This window comes from Tigriopus californicus, chromosome 6 (genome assembly GCF_007210705.1).
Source record: "Tigriopus californicus strain San Diego chromosome 6, Tcal_SD_v2.1, whole genome shotgun sequence".
Taxonomy (NCBI): domain Eukaryota; kingdom Metazoa; phylum Arthropoda; class Copepoda; order Harpacticoida; family Harpacticidae; genus Tigriopus; species Tigriopus californicus.
Genome location: NC_081445.1, coordinates 1,765,752 through 1,787,037, shown reverse-complemented (window position 1 = coordinate 1,787,037; position 21,286 = coordinate 1,765,752). Strand labels below are relative to the sequence as shown.

Genomic DNA, 21,286 nt, shown 5'->3' with positions numbered 1-21,286 from the left:
AGTTTGGGATTTTTGACATTAATGACTATAATATGATCCAAGATCAGTTTATATCAGATATTTCTTGCATACATGTTGGACACAAACATTTTTTATTGGGTGCATGTTCATTTTAGTTGAAAATTGGCTCCCTTTTGTCCAGTCCAGGGTGTCATGATTTGGCTCATTTCCTGGCACTCTTATTTAGGGAAAGAAACGGGTACAATGTATTTGATTGGCACAAATTTTGGTCATCCCAAAATTTGCAGATGAACCATGGAATAAAGCAAAAAGGTAGCCTGAACTATGCGACCTTAAAATTATCAGACAATCTCTAGACACTATATTTAAATTGGAGGGAACCAAAACAAATCAAAGTGTACAATGAGCTCTTTGAACATGGAAAGGTTTGCAACTATTAGAACCTTGAAGAGAACCAATGAAATGCGTGGCACCAAGAAACGGTCTTATCACAAACAAGCTCATTTTTATTGACGTTGCCATTCCCTTACTGTTGTCTCTACTTTTACTCACTAACAAAATACTCCTCTCGTATGTTTTCTTTTCCGTTGAGGTAAACTGGAATGCTCATCGGCAACACTTATTTCAGTAGCTTAGAAAAAAGACAATGACCACGTCAAAACCGGTTTTCACACCATTCAAATGCGTATTTGGTCTTTTTTCCCCACCAGCCAAATTGTTCCCACGAAAAAGGCTGCCAATATCATTCCAATTAATCAAGTGGCTTAGGGATTACTTTTTTCTTGTTTGGCAAAGTACTCTTGCACAATCTAGCTTTAGTTGTAAATGTCGGAGACGTTATCAATTGTTACCATGCATTTTCTTTCATATGAATCAAACTCGCATTCCCTACCGCACATCCATCATTTGTTCATTAAAGCATGACAAGTCGCTCTAAGCATTTCAGTCGGAAGACAGGTTATGTATTGCTTTAACATCGTCGAAAGAATCAGGATTTCGTAGATTGGACGATGCCGACGACTCCGTCGGGCATGTCTCCTCTAATACATATTAGTAGTATCTACAGTAGCGGCTGTATATACCTATGTACAAGAACTACTGCATTATAGTGGGCATCTTTGAGGAGGGCCTGTGAAATGGGCGCCTGAGTTCGCATATCAGTTTGATCGCGAGTCTGAACTGACTAGTCACGTGAGGGACAAGCTCTCCAATGAGACGATTGGTGTGTTGAGTAGTTCTCGAAATAACCATTCGACGACGAAGAGGAGCTTTTGTTGTTGTTTCAAAAAGTAGCACTGGGGGTGATGATGGAATCAAAACAAACGCATAAATCGTGTCTCTGAGTACATTTGGGCATTGTTTGGACAACATGAACCACAAGAACGCAAACATGAGTCAAGTCAGTGAGAAACGCGACAAGAACTTTAATGATGGTGAGTTAAATAATCCATGTACAGTGCTAAAAATTAATCCGCTCAAGGGAATGGTATATAAGTTGTCATTCATTGAATGTGCAATAAGTCATCTGTAGAGACGATTTAGTTTTAAAGGAGAGTCATTGGACAGGACGCAATTGATAGCGTATTTCAAATATCAGACAAGCCACGATTTAGATTCTCTTTTAGTCTACACTCAAGAGGAGGTGGGATATAAGTTCTGAATTGGAAATCAAGATGCTATGACAAACGCTGAATGGCATTTTGTTTGGGTAAATAATTGCTGGCTTTCTGCAAAAAAGAAAAGCTCGATTGCTATAGCCCTTTTCATTGAGCGAGAGAAGCGCCCTCTGCTTCGTCTAGGTGAGGACAAACAATCGTAGAAACTAGAGAATACGCTCTAAGATGCCAGACTTTATCAAGAGATTATTTAATAAACAATTTATTGCCCAAGTACTGTAACACAATGAATCAACCTTCAAATCTTCTAGGAGATGCTTCCATTTCTCTATAGGCTAAAATTCAGAACAATTACGACATGTAAATCATCATTTTACAGGCGGTTGTATACTGTATGATTAACAACATGTCAACACTTTGGCAATCATCGTTTCCAACCAAATATTACTAAGAAAAGTACAATTGCGCAAGTTTTTGGTGACTAACCTTAAAAGCATTACTTTTTTAAGCCTACCATTGGCTTTTTAGCACTATTTAAGGGAAAAAGATGATGATGAAAAGCATGATGATGAAAACCATGATGGTGAAAACCCGCTGGAATGCTGCAAATATACCATATATAGCTCTCTGTTTATCTCTATTTGGATGTATAAAGTGTTTGTAATTTTAACCTTACAGGATTTGAAAGGTCTCTCAAAAGGGTTCGTGTTGTATTTTTGGTGTTAGAATAGATCAGCAATGAGTCGTTCAGCGAAAAATACCTTGTTATAGTCAGGCATCTTAAAGTGTATGGTTGTATTTCTCCACTGGTTTGTCCGCAACGAGAGGAGAAAGGGAAGAATGAAAAGGACTATATTGACTACTCTGTTTGGACATTTAGGCAAGCGCTAGAACCAGCAAACAAACTTGCCTGCCAATACCAGTGATGCAAAATTGGCGTTTCAAACTGGTTTTAACGAAGCTGATCTTTCCTCATATAACAATGCAAAAGAAGGGTCAGCTTCTCAAAAACGTGTTGGAAGCCCCAAACATGCATCACTGACACTGTTATCAGCAAACAAACGAACCTGCCAGAGCTTGCCTAAACGTCCCTATATGTATTAAAAAGGGACGGGCAAATTGTGCAAAAAGATTTTTTGTCACTAAAGACCACTTTTTTACACATTTGCACGTTTCACCTTTATTTGCACCTTTGTACTTTATTTTGCACATTTTTTGCACATTGACTTAAAGCTGTTTTTCTTGATTGAAATCAAACTTTCTTCGCGTTAGAATTCGTTCCAAAGTTTGAACAATTGATGTCAAATTTTGAATTTTGTCGGTCCAAAGTACTTCACTTTTGGTTGAGAAACAAGGGAGAACAGAAATGAAACAAGCCAGTTTCAAGTCAAGACACAAGCTAAGTAGATCACTATAAAAGTTAAGCAGCCCAAAAAACGCAGCACAGCTGATTTCCTTACCTCCTCCAGGCTACCTATGTTCTCTTTTTAAGAAATAAAAACATCCTACTTATCTTCAGTTCGATCAATGTAAAAGCTAGATTAATGTTGCAGATCTACTGGTGGGAAAAGAAGAGAAATAACCAATTCAAAAAACGTTATGTCAATTTGGTCCAAAATTGAGGCAAAATTCGGTTTTTTTAGAATGCGCTTTTCAAATTTGTGCTACTGTGAAAAAAGGATTTGAATACCCTTTCTTTTTGATTTTAATTGCACCTTTTTCAGCACATGTTGGGCTTATTTTTTGCACCTTTTTATCTCTAAAAGGCTTCGCTATTTTGGACATTTTGCCCGTCCCTAATAATGAATATGGGATATGTTTTGCCTAAAGAAACTAAGTCGTAATTTAATTCAATTTGAAATACTAGGTCCAAGTTGATGCTATATTTATTAGGGACTAACTCGCTATGACTGTAGAAAACGTAGACCATTTTCCGTCACATGTGTTTTGTACGACCATCAGTAAAAAGTTTGGCGGGGAAAGGTTTCTCAATCTTAGACCTGAAAAGAAACACAATCTAATTCACTTTTTGACTTGAAGTGTCCCTTCACAATGTGTTTGATAAGAAGCAAGCTCTCAGCTTATCATGTACTTATTTTCTAAGAAGTACAAAGATATACGCGAAATAGTTTCACTCTTAGAGGTTCATTTTGATGCTCAACCACAACAGGCCAAACTTTTGGGGCATCCTGCACACGGATAGTGTTCGCAATCACACACCCAAGTTTATTATGGGTTAACAAAAAAGCATAAAAGGCNCCACTCTTAGAGGTTCATTTTGATGCTCAACCACATTTACAATGTGTGTCATTTTGCATCGCTTTGGAACAGGCCAAACTTTTGGGGCATCCTGCACACGGATAGTGTTCGCAATCACACACCCAAGTTTATTATGGGTTAACAAAAAAGCATAAAAGGCAATGCATTACTGTGCACAACAGACCCGTGGTTACTTTCGTGTCACATTGCCCCAAGCTCACCTGAGCGAAATTCAGCACGCTTGAGATCTTTAAGGTGAAAAAAGTTCAAGGAGCAGTTGTCAAGACACATGAATCTGGCGAATATCCCGCCGTAGACACATTTTTTGATGGTATCACCTAGCTCTTAGTAAAAGCACAGCAAAACAAGACATGCACTTTGTTATCCGGTTAAAACATTTCATGACAGCTAGGCAGATTACTTGACCGTCTACTCATTCTACGTACGGATGACGAGAGTCGAGTGTTTTTACATTGGACAATCAAGATGAATTCGAAACAAACGATTATTGAGGTAGACGCCGTTGCATCTCAAATTTGTCTTCAAGCTCATTTTTTTCAGAAGGAAGACGGAAGTTAGGCTCTGTTGTACGCAGGTAATGACGGTGATAAGGCAGGCAATTTCACACATGCCTTTGAGCGAACGATACAGCGACCTTGGTCATAGTAGTTAAAAAACACTGAGGCCTGACTCGTCCTGATTGCCGTTGACCTGTTCGTCGTCGTTGTTGTTGTTGCTGTTGATGATGGTGATTACTGCTCGTGGGTGCAACAACGAATCATAAGAAGAAAGACCTCGAATGATCTGTACAAGAAGGAAGGCGTGCTTGGCTTCGGGCCGAAAGTTGGACTCACTCAAGAATTATTCATGGAGGCAGGTACTTTGAGCTCAATAATTTTTTTCCGTTTGTTATGGAGTTGGATTGTACCTCTCTCATTCGGTCTGTTATTTGATGATGGGTTACCCAATGACGAGAAATTCCCTCTCCATCATCAATTCTAACATTAACCCCGGGAAACGACCGCAGGTTGACCCATATTCAAATCATTCTTTGATTTAAATACCATAAAAAATTGGATTTGGTTAGCCAAGGATTAAAAACCAGGGTAGCATAATGGATTGTGCACTCTCGACCAAAACATTAAAGGTGCTTATGATCACTCAAAAATAGGCAATAAGTGCCCAATCAATTCCATTTTTTGTACTGAATGCTCAAACAGGGTCACTTTTGAGTCAGTTGGTGAGGAAAGTTGGAGATATTTCTAAATAAATCAGCTTCAGTAAAATCGATGGGCTGGACGTTTTGTTGGTGAGTTTACTTTTAGCTAACAAACACTGCATTATCATGCATATATTTGGCTGATAATCACTCAAGCTTAAGCTTAAGATATAGATATGTTGACAATAACAACTACATACCTATACTCCCACTCAGGTGAAAAGTAATCATGACCTGTGTAAAAAACTGACGTTAATGAACGTTTTGATAAAAGAAGGTCAAAAACAATATTGATTATTTATGCAGAAACACTGATGCTCAATAGAGGTTGACAAATGTGAAAAGAAAAATGAAAATGTTCCAATCCACTTGTCAAGGAGTCCTTGGAATTGATGTCAGAGAAGTGACGTCTTCGAAAATCGACTCGGACCATTCGTAAAAAGGAGGAAGCGCTTCTAAATTGTGAATACCCGCCCAGAAATGTTCAGGTGATGGATGATGATCAGAGTTTTTGTCGTCTTTTAAATTGTTGCGCCTACTTCTTTGTCCGTTCTTCTTTGAGGTCGCTCATCCCATTATTGCAGATTTTGTTTTTTTCTCTTCTGGCAACTGAATACCCTAGTAAAAATTGGCCAAAACCGAGAGCTATCCTTTCAAGAAAGAGGAATCTGCTTGTGTGGGTTGGTGAAGCTTGAAATTTGCTCTATTTTGTAATTAGTTACTTACACTTACCTGCCTATCTTGCTCCCTCAATATTTTACTGAGGGTTAGACTAGAATTTTAGCCCAATAAAAATATTCTGATATCAGCATAAATATTGAATAGTATCGTCGGTAAATGCGTTAGTAAGCGTCTGTGCAGCATAATGACTAGGGATGGACACTAGTCGAATAAAAAAATTAAAAGTGTATTGAACTTGAAAACGACAAATAAAAATACTCGAGTGGGAGAACGCAAATGGTACCAAATCTGTAATTGAGATTGAAAACGTGTTGCCTTTTCTGGCAAATTTACTTTCTTGTGCTTATTTATATAAAAATAGGTTTTTGAATATCTTAGTGAGGTTTACACAAATGCCATTGCGCCCAGAGGAAAGGAAATGTCAATGCTGATGAAAAAAAAATCATATCAAGAAGTAATTTGACACTTGGCTTTGGGTAGGTAAAATCATTTTCACCAAGACCTGAGCGAGAGAGAATGGATGATGGTTGTGATTAATGGTACAGAAGGTGAGCTGCAACACTGCAGCATGAGTTATGAGGCGAATTAAGGGGCTATTTTGCATTTAGTACAACATATTCTACTCGTTGGATTATCGCCTTTTTATATGATCTATTTTTCGTCTGCTTATTTCGTACCAGTACTGCAAGGTCTATTGGCCATAAACTTTCTTTAACCTTAACAACAAATCTGATCTCAAATCAACGACCGTTACAATTAACGTTTCTTTCGGGTCTCTTAATTGAGCTGATTCGAACAAATTTTTTAGCCTTCCAATATTTTCATGAAATTGTCATTCGATTCTTTGGCCCATATGTACAATAAATACATCTTCAAAGGTTCCTTGGGATGTTGAGCTTGAATCGATTTCATTTTGATCTGTGGCTGTGAGAGTCCGAGAGCTTAAAGTAGGCCATCACATCGTCCAGAGGGCATTTGTCTTGGGCAATTACAAGTTTCCGGTGGAGAAAGGACAGAGAGGAGAATCGAACCAAGGACCACAGTGATTCTATGAAACCTCGTTAACCACAATCTCATGTCTCCTCCTCAGTCTTTGACTTTTCCGGTGCAGGACATCATTTCGTTACATAGGAATCGTTTTCGCCGAAGGTCAAGCCATGTTTCGTCTCAGAAAGGGTTCATTGAACACAAAACATGTCGAGTACAGAACATGGTCAAAAAAAGGTCCCACAAAATCCATCTTGTCACTTTCATTTGATGACGTTCTTCCGAGCTCGCGGCCGCAATCACGCGGCACACCGAAACATGATTTGCTATTGCGTCAAGGATTTTTTGTGTGTGTGTGTGTCTTTTGCCCCACGGAACCCCTTGACAACATCATCATCATCCAATGGGGCCGGACCCACTTTTGAATGTATTGTTCGGCGACTCCTTCGTCGTCCAAGTCGCATTTGAAGGGGGAAAAGCACTAAAATGACCAAGTTCTCATTTGAAGGATGGGATCATCCGACGTCGTGTCTTCAAGTCTAAACCTGTCCGCGTCGATTTGGGAGAATTTGCCTCTCTTTTCCTGAGGTTCCTTGCTTAGATGGAGAAAGCTCCAAGCTCCAAGCTTGAGAAGGAAAGAAAGCCTTGGCCATGATTGCACAAGGTACACGAGGGAGGAAACAGAGAGGCGGCCTTGATGGAAGGGGAGGGGAAGGGAAGGAGGAGAGAACAAGGAGAAGGAGGAGGAGAAGGAGGATGTGCCTGGCTTGACTCACTCAGCTGGCCAAGACTCTCGAGTGAAGAAGACGACTCCTGTGATCCACGACAACGTGGGTTTTCGAACACGATCCATCGTGTAGTTGTTCGCTGGATTTGTTCTAGGTTCTTCATCCATATTCTTCATTTGTGAGCCATCATGGTCGAGTTGGAGCAGACACTAAATCAACCGCAGAGTAGTAGTAATTTGTCCCTGTGTGTGGAGGCTGATATTTGGGGCTGACGGAGTACCTTCATTTCTCGTGATGGGTGTGGTCTGGGCGGGGTGTGGCGGATTGGGCGGCTGACCGAGGCCCGGAGACGGCGTCAGAAATCGTCGTCGTCGTCGTCGTCAGCACGCCCACCCGAGGAGGGCTTCAGTGGTTGCTTTAGTGCGGGTCACCGGCCATCATTCAGACCTAGAAACGTCTGGACCAAGGACAATTGGCAGCCCCCGTAACTCACCTTTTTGAATAAGACAATCGTCGGGCAACAACAATAACAGCAGGAGCAGCAACAACAACAACTACAGCAACAACATGTTTCAAATCCTCAAAACTGGCATCAGCCGGAATCGGCGAAACCACCGAGGAGGAGAGTGCTTGGAAGTGAATTTTCCCATTGGCACCCTTCATCGAGATTCGGCCTCGAATCAACGTCTACTCGCTTCATCAGCAACCCTCCCCATGAACATGACGGAGCTCACCTTATCTTGTAAGATGATTCCCCAAATTTGGGATGGCCCTAGCTTGAAATGCGAATCCTCGGCCTTCTTCGCCTTCTGACGTAGAAACATGCTTCATTTTTTTCTTCAAAATCTCAATTTTGTAGCTCTCTACTCTGAAATCGACTTGGTGATAGCTGATTATGTCTTTCCAGCGATGCCAGACTCCAGAAACAGCTCCTCGGCCAGTTTTGAACCGGGACCTTCGAGATCCCCGACCTCTGAGTCGGACCTGGACCTCAGCCAAGCTGTGCTCAATAAGGGTGACGAGGAGGAAATGCTAATCACTGGTTATGAAACCGTCCCGTGGCGGTTGATTCTGGTGTGGTTGGGCAAAATACTCTCATTGGGCCTATTCTGGTTACTCTTGTACTGGGTGCCCCGATGGGAATTGTTCCTGACATCCAAGCGCACCATCTTGAGCAAGGCCAACCAGATCCTGGTCAAGGTTTGTTTCATGCTTTCCATTTTACCTTCCAAGGCTCGAATGCCTCAACAATTACCTCTTGTGAATCTCTTTCAATTGTAGGAGGAATACAAAGGCCGATATTGCCGGTATTATGTGAAGGCAGTCAAGACCGTGAAGGCCTCCAAGTCTGCCTCGGACAACGTGACGTTCGACATTCCCAATCCATTTGGTCCCGGTCATCGCAGTGTCCACAGTTACAAGTATTTCAACTGTAAGAAAGTCAAGTACATCTGGGACGAGAACAATGCTCAATTCTTCCCACTGTCTGGTATGGACCACCAAATGCCCATCAGTGTGTTCCACGCCCAAACTGGCCTCCATTCAGCCCAACAGATCCAAAGGTGGGTCGGATCAAAACAATTTGTCCAGAGTTGAGTTTGACCGAGATGTTCTTTTATGTCCCCATGTTCAGACGATCCATCTACGGAAACAATGCCATTGTGATCCCGAAGCGAAACATTCTGTATCTTTTGATCAAGGAGGTGTTGAATCCCTTTTATGTGTTCCAAATCGCGTCTGTTCTTCTATGGTTTCTGGATGAGTATATTTACTATGCCGCGGCTATTGTCATCATGTCAGCTGGGGGAATCACCACCGCTGTCTATCAAACCAAGAAGGTACGCGGTATTCATCCGCACATTTGATGTTGGTGCTAACTTGCATTGACAAGTTTGAATGCCTTCTTTTCAGAACGAGAAGCGCCTTCGATCCACCGTTATGTTTTCGGACACCGTTGAGGTGTTCCGTGGGAACGATCTCCTAGAGGTGATCTCCTCCGATGATCTAGTTCCTGGTGATATAATAACCATTCCATCTCATGGCTGTGACCTGCATTGCGATGCTGTGCTCATCTCAGGCAATGCCATTGGTAAGACAATGCCATTGTTTATGACAAGTGTTTCATTATTCAAACGGATGGATCACGTCGCCTCTTTCAGTGAACGAAGCTATGCTCACCGGAGAATCTGTTCCTGTGACCAAAACAATGCTCCCTAAAGGCGGCAGTGAAATCTATGATGGCAAAGAACACTCAAGGAGCACCTTATTTGGAGGAACGAGGGTCATTCAAACCCGACAATACAAGGGTCAGAAGGTCTTGGCCGTGGTCGTACGAACTGGTGAGCCATCTTGAAAAATGTTATTCAAATGAAACTGATCAGCTGAATGAGTCAGTCCCAAATCAGTACTATGTTCAAGCTTTACTTTTTGTTGGTAGGGTTTGCCACTACCAAAGGCAAACTGGTTCGAACCATTCTTTACCCTGCTCCGGTGGACTTCAAGTTTGAGCAAGATTCCTATAAATTTGTGGGTTTCCTCGGAGTCTTAGCAGCTGCGGGATTCATTTACACTTGTGTTACTCAGGTAAGCAAAAAGTAAAGCAATCCAAATATCAGGCTTCGTATTAATAGTGGCCTCAAAAGCAAGCATCGAGTTTTATTACCACTTCTAACAATAAATATGTTGCATTTCTTAGGCCTTAAGCAATGGCCAGGAGGAGTGTGTTGCTAAGCTAAATAAAGGTCTACGATAATGATTGCAAAGTAATGATTCACTGTGTTCTCAAGTTCAGACGAATTAAACTAAGTAAGAAGGGCTAGTTGTGGTCCCGTATTGGTAGAGCATTAGGGGCCCTTAATGGCAACGTCACACGGCCCAGAGAAAACGAGAAGAGGCACGGTAGATTGCCAAATAGACTGCTCTTGCCTTGCCTTGAACACAATTTCTTTTCCGGACATTATGTGACCCGGGGCACTAATTATACATAACATTTTGATAGAATTAGCCAAAAACAACACAAACGCATTATAATTCAATAACAAGGAATTGGCCCAATCGGCCCTTTATTTGGTAAAATAAAATGAATGACAAAGCGCCCTCTGAAGTGCAGAACGTAAAACATATTGCGTAAGGGGGCTATCGGCTAGCCGAATCCAAGCTTCTTTACAGAATTTAAAGTGCAGCGTAAGTTGCTGCCTTAACACCTTAAATGGGCGAACATCCGATCTTTCCCGAGGGTGATGTAATAATTAATGTTGCACGTTTGGCTGTGTCAATGGAGCGGGAATATCCGTTCATTGGGACACCCATCATCAGATGGCAGGCCGAGCGAGAGAGCTGCCATCTGACTTTGTAACAAACAAACATACAAACAATCATGAGCAAGTGCACGAATTAAGGTCTAGCAATGTCCTGAAATTCATAAGATATAGATAATAGATGTAAAAATGTATCCTTACTCTACGAAAACTAATTTCTAAAAAGGAAATCAATCATCCCACTACACGTGTTTTCTCTGCTAATCATTTTACTTAACAGTACACAGTTGTAAAAATACCCTTTAAAGTTTTGATGGAAATTCCCAAGCACATCTTGGCATTTTTCTCCCTCAGAAAATCATGGGGAACAATTTTGATTTTATTGGTTTATGAAATTCTAGCCCATATAAAAAACTTACATACCTAAAAACATTATAAAAACTAAAATTTTCAAAAACCTACTCAATTTAAGTTGGGAGCACATTTAGTTACCTCTTGAATATAAATTATGATATCATCTGTGTCACCGCTTCTTAGTTACATGGAATTTAGTGGCCCAAATTTCATCGTTTTTAGCCCCAAAATGCCCCGGTTATATGTTAATTCAATTTCCGAAAGAATTAATATCGATTTTCAATATCACAAATACAAAAGAATATTTTTCCTCTTCTTACATAGTCTCACAATAGCTAAAAATGCTATAAAATGTCACTTAAAACACACTAAAAGTGTAATCTTTGAAAATGTGTTTTACAATCATCATGTGTACACTTAGTTATGCATTCACTTGAATTCTGAAGACAGTACATACAACAGACAATGTTATAGATTTTGTCGTTTCTCGAAGACTTTGTTGAAACAGATTGAAAATAGCTTCTTTAAGGTTTCATTGACATTTGGGAATTTTTCTGCGACCACTCAACTAAATGTATCTTGGACGCTTTTAAAAATGAATTTTCAAAAATCTGCTTTTTGAGGGTTTTAGATATGGTTGTACAAGGTTTTAATTTAATTTGAAATTAGGCAAGAAATGGAAAAATAATCTTTCATTTTTACGATAGTGAAAATCGATATTATATCTTTGGGAAATTGAAGTAACATATAACCGGGGCATTTTGGGGCTAAAACGATGAAATTTGGACCACTAAATCCGATGTAACTAAGTAGCGGTGAAATAGATGATATCGTAAATTACATTCAAGAGCTAACTAAGTGTGCTTCTAATTTACATTGAGTAGGTTTTTGAAAATCTTACTTTTTGTAATGTTTTTAGGTATGTAAGTTTTTTATGTGGACCAGAATTCCACAAAACAATAAAACTAAAGTTGTTCCCTATGACTTCTTGAGGTAGAAAAATGCCAATTTGTGTTTGGGAATTTCTCTGGAAACTTGATAGGGCTTTTTAAACACCCTGAGTACTGTGTCTAAGAATATGGCACTTTCAGTTTGTTAAATAAGCGGCTTTGTTTTAACTTGTTATGATTTTTTGCAGAATGACTTATCGCCTTTAGGAATGCAGTCCCAAATGAACCTATTTATCTTATTTGGGTTTAACATCATGTAGTGTCTGACCTACCCACGAGATAGAATTGGCTGATCTAGTCAGCCTTCGAATGTAAGGTTGATCAGGAAAATTGGTCAAGAACTTGTCCAAGTCTGACTTGAAAGATGCTACCAGATCAACAAGGCCTACGTATTTCATACAAATATTAGAGGGGAGCACTTTAAACAATGAAGGAACCCGAGAAAGAAGAGATGTGGACTTCATTGTTCGAACTAGCCTGGATTCTCGAGGGCTTGAAGAGGCTCTCAAAACGCACATTAAGCCTCTACGGTCACTAGAATTGACCCTAAATCCTGGGTTGGGACAAAGCTCATGGATGCTTTTGAAGACGTACAGTATCAGATACCTTTCGTATCTCCTCTGAACAGTGTACAGTCCCAACTGTTTTAGTCTCTCCAAATGGGTGAAGCATATTCAAGATGTGGCTGGACAATGGACTTGTACAGAGTTAGCATCGTGATGCTATCTCTGGACTTAAAGTGTGACACGTCCAACTACACTTTCTACGCAGAAAGTGTTGTTAAGTATCAATTAGCACTTCGAACATTAGGAAATCTCATTATGGGAAACTAAACACAAGCGATCAAATTGCGGCACCTCGAATTGAAAATCCAAACAGTTGTGCGAACTAAAATGAAGGAAACGTGGTTAACTATGTTGAACAAAATAAGGAAAATAAGATAAATAGTGTACACAGCATATATAGTATAACTTGCATAAGGATTTATCCCACGCTTATTGCCCCACAACCAACTCTTTTTCAGTTAATGGATGGTGAAAGCATCAAGGATATCGCCTTGGATGCGCTAGATTTGATCACCATCGTGGTTCCACCCGCATTGCCCGCGGCCATGACCATTGGCAGTATCTACGCTCAAAAACGCCTCCAAAGGAAAGGCATCTTCTGCATCTCACCCCGGAACATCAACGTTTCGGGAAGCGTGGATTGCGTTTGTTTCGACAAGACCGGAACTCTCACGGAAGATGGTTTGGACATGTGGGGAGTGATTCCGGTAAAGCAAGGCTCGGACGAGAAGGATCCCAAATTCGCCGACCATGAGAAAACGCCGAGTAATTTGGACAAGGTGGGATCAGTGGTTTGTCTAAGAACCTGCCGAAGCTTTGATAAATGTTAAGACCTTTTTTTGCTACTCATAGGGGTCAGAATTGATTCGAGGTATGGCCACGTGTCACTCCTTGACCATCATTGATGGCGAGCTTAGTGGAGATCCATTGGACTTGAAGATGTTTGAATCCACCGGATGGATCCTCGAGGAACCAACAGGGAATTCCTCGGAAATGGTAGGCTTGATATGAAGTGTCAACTATAAGAGCTTGATTTAACTAGTGCATCTCTGGGTAGTATGACCAAATTGCTCCAACTGTGGTTCGACCACCAGAACCTCCAGGGTCACCCAAACGGTCAGAGGTAAGAACCTTGAAATCGTCAGGGCACTCCGTCCATTCAATGCATATCTTGAATTGTTATCTTTAACAGAGTGATCTTGGTGATAACGACATCGGGATAATCCGCCAATTTCCTTTCTCATCCAATCGACAATGCATGTCGGTCATTGTCCGGAGATTGCCCGCTAACCCTTTTACAGTGTTTTGCAAAGGATCGCCGGAAAAAATCGCCTCCATTTGCGTTCCGGAAACCATCCCGAAAAACTTCCACGAAGTCTTGCAAGAGTAAGCAGATCAATAGAGAGAGCGAGAGATCCATTTTCCTCAGAGATCTTGCGTGACATTTTTAAACATGGCTTCCAGATACACACAAAAAGGATACCGAGTGATTGCATTGGCCAGAAGGTACATGGTCAAATCCTTGAAGATTACCAAAATTGAACGCATGGAGCGGGAGGAGGTTGAGCAAAGTCTCGTGTTCGTTGGCCTGATCATCTTGGACAATAGGTGAGGATTTAAAAAAATGATATTGCGATGCGTGACCTCGCCTTGATTGAGCCATTTTAAAATCTCCTTGGTTTAGACTGAAAGAAGAGACCACTCCCATAATTGAGCAACTGCAAAATGCCAGACTCCGGACCATAATGGTGACTGGAGACAACGTCAACACGGCCCTCTCAGTGGCCAAGGAGTGCAAAATCATCCCTTACGGTCGTGTCATCATGGTTCACGCCTTCTTCCCGGATCCCACCAAGCCTATTTGCCCGAAAGTAGAGTTCACTCTGTGCGACACGGTCAGTGGACCCAAACCGATCAACGGCATGAAAATCCTGGACATGGACGATCGATATCACATGGCTTTGGACGGGAGTAGTTTCGAGATCATCCGCCTGCATTTCCCGGAGGTCTTAGACCGGGTCACGGTACGGGGAGCTGTTTTCGCCCGCATGAGTCCGGAGCAAAAGCAAATCTTGGTCGAACACCTCCAAGAGTTGGGCTATTGTGTGGGTAAGTGCAACACTGCCCATTGTTGTTGTTGTTGTTGTTAGCTCTTGGAAAGGATACTGAAACGACATGATTTGCCTCCTTGGTAGCCATGTGCGGGGATGGAGCCAACGATTGTGGAGCCCTCAAGGCAGCTCACACTGGAATCTCTTTGTCGGAGGCTGAAAGTTCCGTCGCTTCGCCCTTCACCTCCAAGGAGCCCAATATTTCCTGCATGCCCGAATTGATCAAAGAGGGTATGAGCAAATGACAGTGGAAATGCTCATCTTGATTGGAGTAGCCCACACACATCTGAATTGGTCGTCTCATTTTGCAGGTCGATGTGCTCTGGTCACCTCGTTTGGCATCTTCAAGTACATGGCCGCCTACTCTCTTACTCAGTTCACCACCGTGCTCATCCTCTACAGCATTGACTCCAATCTGTCGGATATACAGTTCCTCTACATCGATCTCTTCCTCATCACAGTGTTTGCATTCTTTTTCGGACTCACTGAAGCATTTGAAGGTACATACATATACAGTTATACATATGTATATACAAACAGGAGACATGACGGATTGCCAGTCACACTTGAATTGAGGCTGCGACAGTTTGACCAACTATTTCCGAATTTTCAGGCGATCTTGCCCCGCATCCTCCAATGAAATCACTCATCAGTTTCACGCCCATCTTGTCGCTCCTATTGCAAATGGTTATCATTATTTCATTCCAATGTCTGGCATTTTTCTACGTTCAATCTCAAGAGTGGTTTGTCCCATTTGATGGCGACAATCCTACCTACAATGGAACGAAATGGGAAGACTACTACCAAGCCACCACCATCGAGGATTCTGAGGTTGGAACATCTCATTCACGAGTCTATATATTGGGTGTGTGAAATAACATTTCCTTCCTTTTTTGATGCATTGTACTCCAGGTGGCGTGCTGGGAGAACTACGCGGTATTCACCATCTCGGCCTTTCAGTATATCATCTTGGCCTATGCCTTCTCCAAATCGTCACCATACCGCAAAATGATCTACACTAATCTCTGGTTCATTGCCTCGTTGCTATTTATGACTGCATTCACCCTTTACATTGTTCTGTACCCATCTTAGTGAGTATATGTCCATCATCTCGAGGTTGCGCCGGAGTCTATTCACTTTTCCGACGACTGAATCTCTTTTCTTTTTTTTTCTTCTTTTTTTCTAAAGAAGCTGATATATATAAGGCTTTTGTAGAGTCATGTGAGCTTGCTTCTAAGAGGGTTTCTCTCTATTTCAGCTATTTTCAAAGCAGTTTCGAAACCCTCTTGCCTCCAATTGAGGGCTTTCGATTTGTGATGATTGGTTTTGTTGTGGCTAATGTGGTCATTTGCGTATTAACGGAAGATTACTTCATGGAGTTTGTAATCTTCAGACACTGCCGTAAAAGGTAAAGGGTAACAGTGAATTGATGGTTGGAACTTCTTCAAAAATAATAATCCATTGACGTTACCCGCTAGTTGCCACAATCACGAGAAATCCAAGCGTGTGTATCTATCAGTGGATAAATGGATGAAAAACACCCCTTCTTGGCCACCCATCTCTTCTAGAAGTAGTCGGAAACCGATCCGAGACACACCCACCGACTCTTCCCCGATTGACGGGCTCACAGTCGTTACCGAGGTGGTGAGGAACGATGAGGAGGCTTTCCAAGAAATGACTGGCAACCACGAGCTCTATCCTAAGACGGTAAACCTAGCTTTTACCCATCACTTTCGGGATTGAAAGCAATACAACTAACCTGCGATAAACGTTGCAGTAGTTTGCAGCTTAGCGTCAGCTGTTTTAGAAAACTTTGCAAAGTGGCTTGTTTAGAAAAATCAAATTTGACTCCATTTTGGACAAATTTGGGGGTTTGATTGCATTCAGTGTAGTGAAGGAAATGGAAAAGCTCACTGCATTTTCTTTTATCCTTGGGCCAGCAGCAGGGATGGCTTTAAAAAAGTGAAGGATGTTTTATCTAATATGTTAGGTGTGGGAATCCTCACAAGGACGGAGTTTGTCTCGAGAAAAAAAGAGCTATAATATCTACGGCATTCCTTGGATTTTCTTTCCTCTCGGAAAACGTTGCCTATATTTGCCTTTTTGAAATCGAATCGCCCCTTTTTGTGAATAGGATTTGGCTATGACCATGGTGATGACAGAACAAAAGCACCAAGATAAAGGGCCACCGTGGCCAGAAAATCGTGGTTTGTCTTTCTCTCTTGAAGAAATAAATTGAGATACATCTGTATGGAATGAAAGGAAAGAAAGGAAACTAAACTGTACATTCATCTTGACTGATGTGACGTCTTTTAGACCAATCAACTTGTCCATTGCTGAAATTAAATTTCGATCATGAGGAAGGTCTATTTTTACAAAGTGACTTAATTTGAAAACGATTTTCTTTGGAGTGTCATCATGGTTTGTTTTGGCGGGAATTTTGAACGTTGCCTCGACAATTCTCAAACCCAATTGAATCAAGTTGATAATGATTGGTCGTTGTATTTTCGCTCAAGGAGTTGCTTGCCCCATGCTCGATTGTTTCTAATCTGATTTTCTTTCCCTCTCCATGATGGAGTCTCTCTGCCCAACGACATCCATGGGTTGGTTATCCGGTTCTTCGAACGATATACGATTCTTTTTTTTATAGGCCTTGGCAGAGAACTCGCATATAATTGCCGCAGCCATTTTGAACTCCATGCCCAATACACCCACAAAGTCGAGGCCAACTTCTGAAGTGATGGACATCGACGATTCTTGACATCATAGTGGTTCCATTTTAATGAACGAGACGAGCGTAATCGATTGTATTATAATGAATGAAAGCAGCAATGAAACGTTTTTTAGCCACACAGCAGTTTCTTCGCGCCTTTTCTATATCTGTTCATCACTCAGTTTCAAATTACCTACACGGTACGAAAGAAAGAACGTAGCTCTTTGCGCCAAAGTTTTGGAGAATTCGACTTTAATTGCTGGAACAAGAACTCAAACTGCCATTTAAAGACTCGCAATTCAAGACGGTGAATGATTTAAGCACATGGCTTTTTTGACAAATGAGACTCAATCTAGGCGAAAATGAAGCTTCCGCGTTTGTGAGGGACTTTGCAAAAACGACTATGGCAAGCACATTTCATCGCCAACCTTCCGTTTCTTTCGGGCAAAAGTGCAAATTTCAATAAAAGTGTTCGCAAACATTTTAAACTGAAACGGATTATTTTTAGCACTATTTTACGAAGGTCAAAACGCCCTCTCAATTTTCAGAAGAAATATTCAAACACCAGATTGACGGAAAAAAACTAATCTCAAGAAAAGTTACGATTTCAGCGGAATTTGGTAATTGGTTCATCCTTGAAAGTTATTTAATGCCAAGATTTATCTTAATGGAAAAGAAAAAAGTTTGATAGTGTGTTTGCACATAATATACCAGGTTGATAATCATCTCTCACGGGGAGCCAGAATAACATTCAAGAAGTGCATCTACCTACATATCAAAGGGTGTAGTAAGTCCACATTTGCACCCTATGTCGGGTATAAGGCAAGCACTCTTCTTGTATAGGGTAAACACGTCAGCTCACTATTTGCTTTGTTGGAAAGAAGAGGCGAACAAAAAGGATAAGTTAATTACATTGAAAACACAATCATCTGGCATTGTGAAGCAAAGTAACCTTCATTGACCTCTTCAGTTTTCCTGCCATCAAAAGCCATCGATCATGAGCACTCTTTATCTCTTGTGAACACATCAAGCCAACGTTATGTGGGAATGCAATTTATTTCACAATTCATTCATTGCACATAAGAGTTCAGAAAATAGAGCATTCATTCCATTCCTCGCGTGGAAGATCTTTCTCAAATTACCAGACCGAACACTTTTCCACCGGGTTCATTCGGGAACCAGCTGGACATTGAAAGGCTTCTGCAAAATCCCTAAAACGGACGAGATATCCACACATTAATTTAACGATAGAACCATATTACTTCAAGGGCAACCAAATCTAGGATGAATTGTGATATTATAAGTGATTTTTGCACAAAATTATATTGCAGACTAAATCATCTGCTTGAAGTGCTGATGCTTATTTGCAAATACGCATTTATATGGATGATCTTAGTCAGACAAAAAGACAAAATCTGTTATATGCTTCTCTCACCATGAGTTGGAAAGGGGTCCCAGTACGCGGATTGGTCCTGGAGAGTGAACGGAAGATCGGATCTTGGTGACGGCATCCTCGGGTCGCATGGATCCACACCAAATTTGGGCATAGTTCAAGAAGAACAGCTGGTCATGGGTCATGTTCAAGCCGGGCAAAAGAGCCTCCTCGCCATGCTCGGCCACCCACTTTTTGTACGCCTGCAATACAGTTCAGAGAGATCAGCCCACTTGGACAGGAATCTTTCGTCAAGCACTCTTGGGCCACCACGTTTCACATTGCATACGCATACGTAAGCATGTCGGGGGGTTTCTCGGGCGATAAAACAAACAAGATATTCAAGTCTGTTGACCTATGTTCCCGTCCCATTTCTTCCCCTTTTGTCTGGGTACGTAATGGTGAGAGCATGTATCAAAGTACTACGGCATGTAGACCTAGTATATCTCGGGGTTTCTTTCGCGTTGGGACTCGATTGATCAGACACTCACCCGAAAAGCTTGTTTGAGACCTCCGTTGTCGGCGATGTTTTCTCCCTGAGTCATTTTGCCGTTGATGTTCAAGTTGACGTCTTCGAGCTGATAGTCCGTGTACTGATCGATGATACATTGGGCGGCCGTGCGGAACTCGGCGATCGTCCGATTGTTCCACCATTGCTTCAAATTACCGTGCTTGTCGAATTGCCGCCCTGCAAGCATGTACGTACGTATATCTTAAACATGTTGGATGTAGGATGGGAGCTTGTTGACCTGCTACTTGTAAGCTTGAATACATACAGGGAGGGACACAGTAACGTACGCTTTGCTAAGTCGAATTTCTTCCGTTTTCTCCCGGCCTTATTTTGTCCCATTTAGGTTTGCCGTTGTCATAGTGATTTTGAAGAGAGAAATGGTATTGAGTTTCATATCAGGTTTCAGCCTCTTCAATGAACTGGTAATATCAAGAGCCAAATAAATCGTAGCTCCAATTAGGTAAAGAATGAAGCACCGAGGTCAAGTGACGCTAATGCAAATGCCTACATGGCAAAAACGCTTGTATGCTAATTTGACCCATGATGGGGACGATCAGCCCGACACCCTGCTGCCCAACTACCAAAATGTGTTCAAAGCAAAGTCTCAAGTGGCTTGATTGGAGTGACTTTTCTCTGACAAGCCCTCTAATTATACCCAACTGACATTCACATTGATCCAAAATCATTGTCGTCACAAGGTAATAAAAAAAGTAATCTCCCTGTATCACCAGTGTCTTTTTCATTCCTTAAGTTTTCCAAATAAAAATTCATAATATTGACTACTATCCGTGATTTGTTTAGGAGTTGCACTTGTTATGCAAGGATAATGGTGAAGATAACGATAATTGTTTTCAGAAAAGTTGAGCGAAAACTGAACCAACAAGTACTAAAAAGTAAATGATATCATGCTAGGCCAAATCTTTTTGACTCTATGAATATATGATTCCTTGAGCAACAGAGTACATAGAAAAGGCCAATGGGGAAAAGCGTGGCCTAATTACTGTACGTACCTTTGTCGTCAAACCCATGTGTTATCTCATGTCCAATGACCACGCCAATCCCACCGTAATTGAGAGACTTGGGAAAATGCTGACTGTAGAACAAAGGCTGAAGAATTCCGGCTGGAAAGACTAGACACACGCACACACGCACGCATACAAAAGATCAAATAAAGGCCACAATGTCTGAAGGTGTCGTTTATGCGGCGTTCTTACCAATGTCATTCTTGTTGGGATTGTAGAAAGCATTGACGACTGCGGGCTCGGTGGCCCATTTGTCCTTGTCCACGGGTTGCCGCAGTTTCTCAACGATTCGAGATCCTTCAAAGGCCAAAATGTTGAACAAATCCTGGAGGAACATTCCCTGAGAAATCTCCAGCTAGCAAAGGGCAAAATAAAACAGAATTCATTGACTTTTTCTTGTGCAGTATGTACATACTTCATGAAATAGACTAGACGACATCTTACGTCTTGATATTCCTCCTCGAGTCGAGTTGTGTTAGTGATGTACTCCGGGTAACCGATACGTTCGTTCATTCCATTGGCCTTGTCTTTGGCTACAGCTCGAGTCTCCTTGTCCATCCATTCGTTCTCCTCCAAGAGCTCGTTGAAGGCCTCCCGGATATCATGGATCATCTCCAGGGCCGTGACCTGTAACAAGCAGTTAGGGCTATTCAAAGAAATGTGTTACGGCTTATGAGACCACCACCCACTCACCTTGCTGTCATGGTTGAAGTTATCCCGAATGAAGAGGGCACCCACGGCCATTCCCAGTTTTTTGTTGGTCCATTCCACACATCGGTTCCATCGATTCCTGAGACAAATGTGTGTACATAGTACGTAAGGATAAGACACTGATTTGGAATCGGGTGCACAAACACGATGGAATGAGTTATTATCGTACAAATCACAGATGGCAGATCAAATCGCAAAATCAAGTTAC

General features: G+C 41.5%; 2 protein-coding genes across 3 annotated transcripts in view; one reads left to right on the top strand and one right to left on the bottom strand.

Moving 5' to 3' along the window:
• The first annotated feature begins 992 nt into the window (after window positions 1-992).
• On the top strand, window positions 993-17,539 carry LOC131881718 (polyamine-transporting ATPase 13A3-like). Of its 2 annotated transcripts, none has more exons than XM_059228664.1 (20): window positions 993-1,394; window positions 8,359-8,651; window positions 8,733-9,013; window positions 9,085-9,289; window positions 9,363-9,540; window positions 9,611-9,790; window positions 9,889-10,034; window positions 13,037-13,357; window positions 13,431-13,574; window positions 13,636-13,701; window positions 13,771-13,964; window positions 14,043-14,186; window positions 14,263-14,687; window positions 14,774-14,920; window positions 15,001-15,189; window positions 15,303-15,520; window positions 15,602-15,780; window positions 15,948-16,097; window positions 16,168-16,396; window positions 17,340-17,539. In XM_059228664.1, the coding sequence occupies exons 1-20, from the start codon at window positions 1,331-1,333 to the stop codon at window positions 17,448-17,450; spliced, it is 3,864 nt and encodes a 1,287-aa protein (XP_059084647.1). In that variant the 5' UTR covers window positions 993-1,330; the 3' UTR covers window positions 17,451-17,539. The 2 variants fall into 2 exon arrangements, with proteins under 2 accessions (XP_059084647.1, XP_059084646.1); XM_059228663.1 differs by lacking the exon at window positions 993-1,394 and adding an exon at window positions 7,824-8,193.
• A 900-nt stretch (window positions 17,540-18,439) lies between these two features.
• Window positions 18,440-21,286, bottom strand: part of LOC131881721 (neprilysin-1-like) — a 20,886-nt gene continuing 18,039 nt past the window's right edge. Inside the window, exons 10-16 of the mRNA XM_059228667.1 lie at window positions 21,061-21,157; window positions 20,812-20,994; window positions 20,560-20,722; window positions 20,356-20,475; window positions 19,326-19,522; window positions 18,838-19,037; window positions 18,440-18,613 (exon numbers count right to left, since the gene is read on the bottom strand). Of these exons, the coding sequence (XP_059084650.1) occupies window positions 18,541-18,613; window positions 18,838-19,037; window positions 19,326-19,522; window positions 20,356-20,475; window positions 20,560-20,722; window positions 20,812-20,994; window positions 21,061-21,157 (1,033 nt within the window). The 3' untranslated portion in view covers window positions 18,440-18,540. The remainder of the gene's footprint in view (window positions 18,614-18,837; window positions 19,038-19,325; window positions 19,523-20,355; window positions 20,476-20,559; window positions 20,723-20,811; window positions 20,995-21,060; window positions 21,158-21,286) is intronic.

Bases quoted from the DNA above. Each gene is read 5' to 3' on its own strand.
- LOC131881718 (XM_059228663.1), top strand. From the start codon at position 8,019: ATGTTTCAAATCCTCAAAACTGGCATCAGCCGGAATCGGCGAAACCAC. The intron at 9,014-9,084 runs GTGGGTCGGATC...CCCCATGTTCAG, and splicing joins TCAGCCCAACAGATCCAAAG to ACGATCCATCTACGGAAACA. The intron at 14,921-15,000 runs GTATGAGCAAAT...CTCATTTTGCAG, and splicing joins GCCCGAATTGATCAAAGAGG to GTCGATGTGCTCTGGTCACC.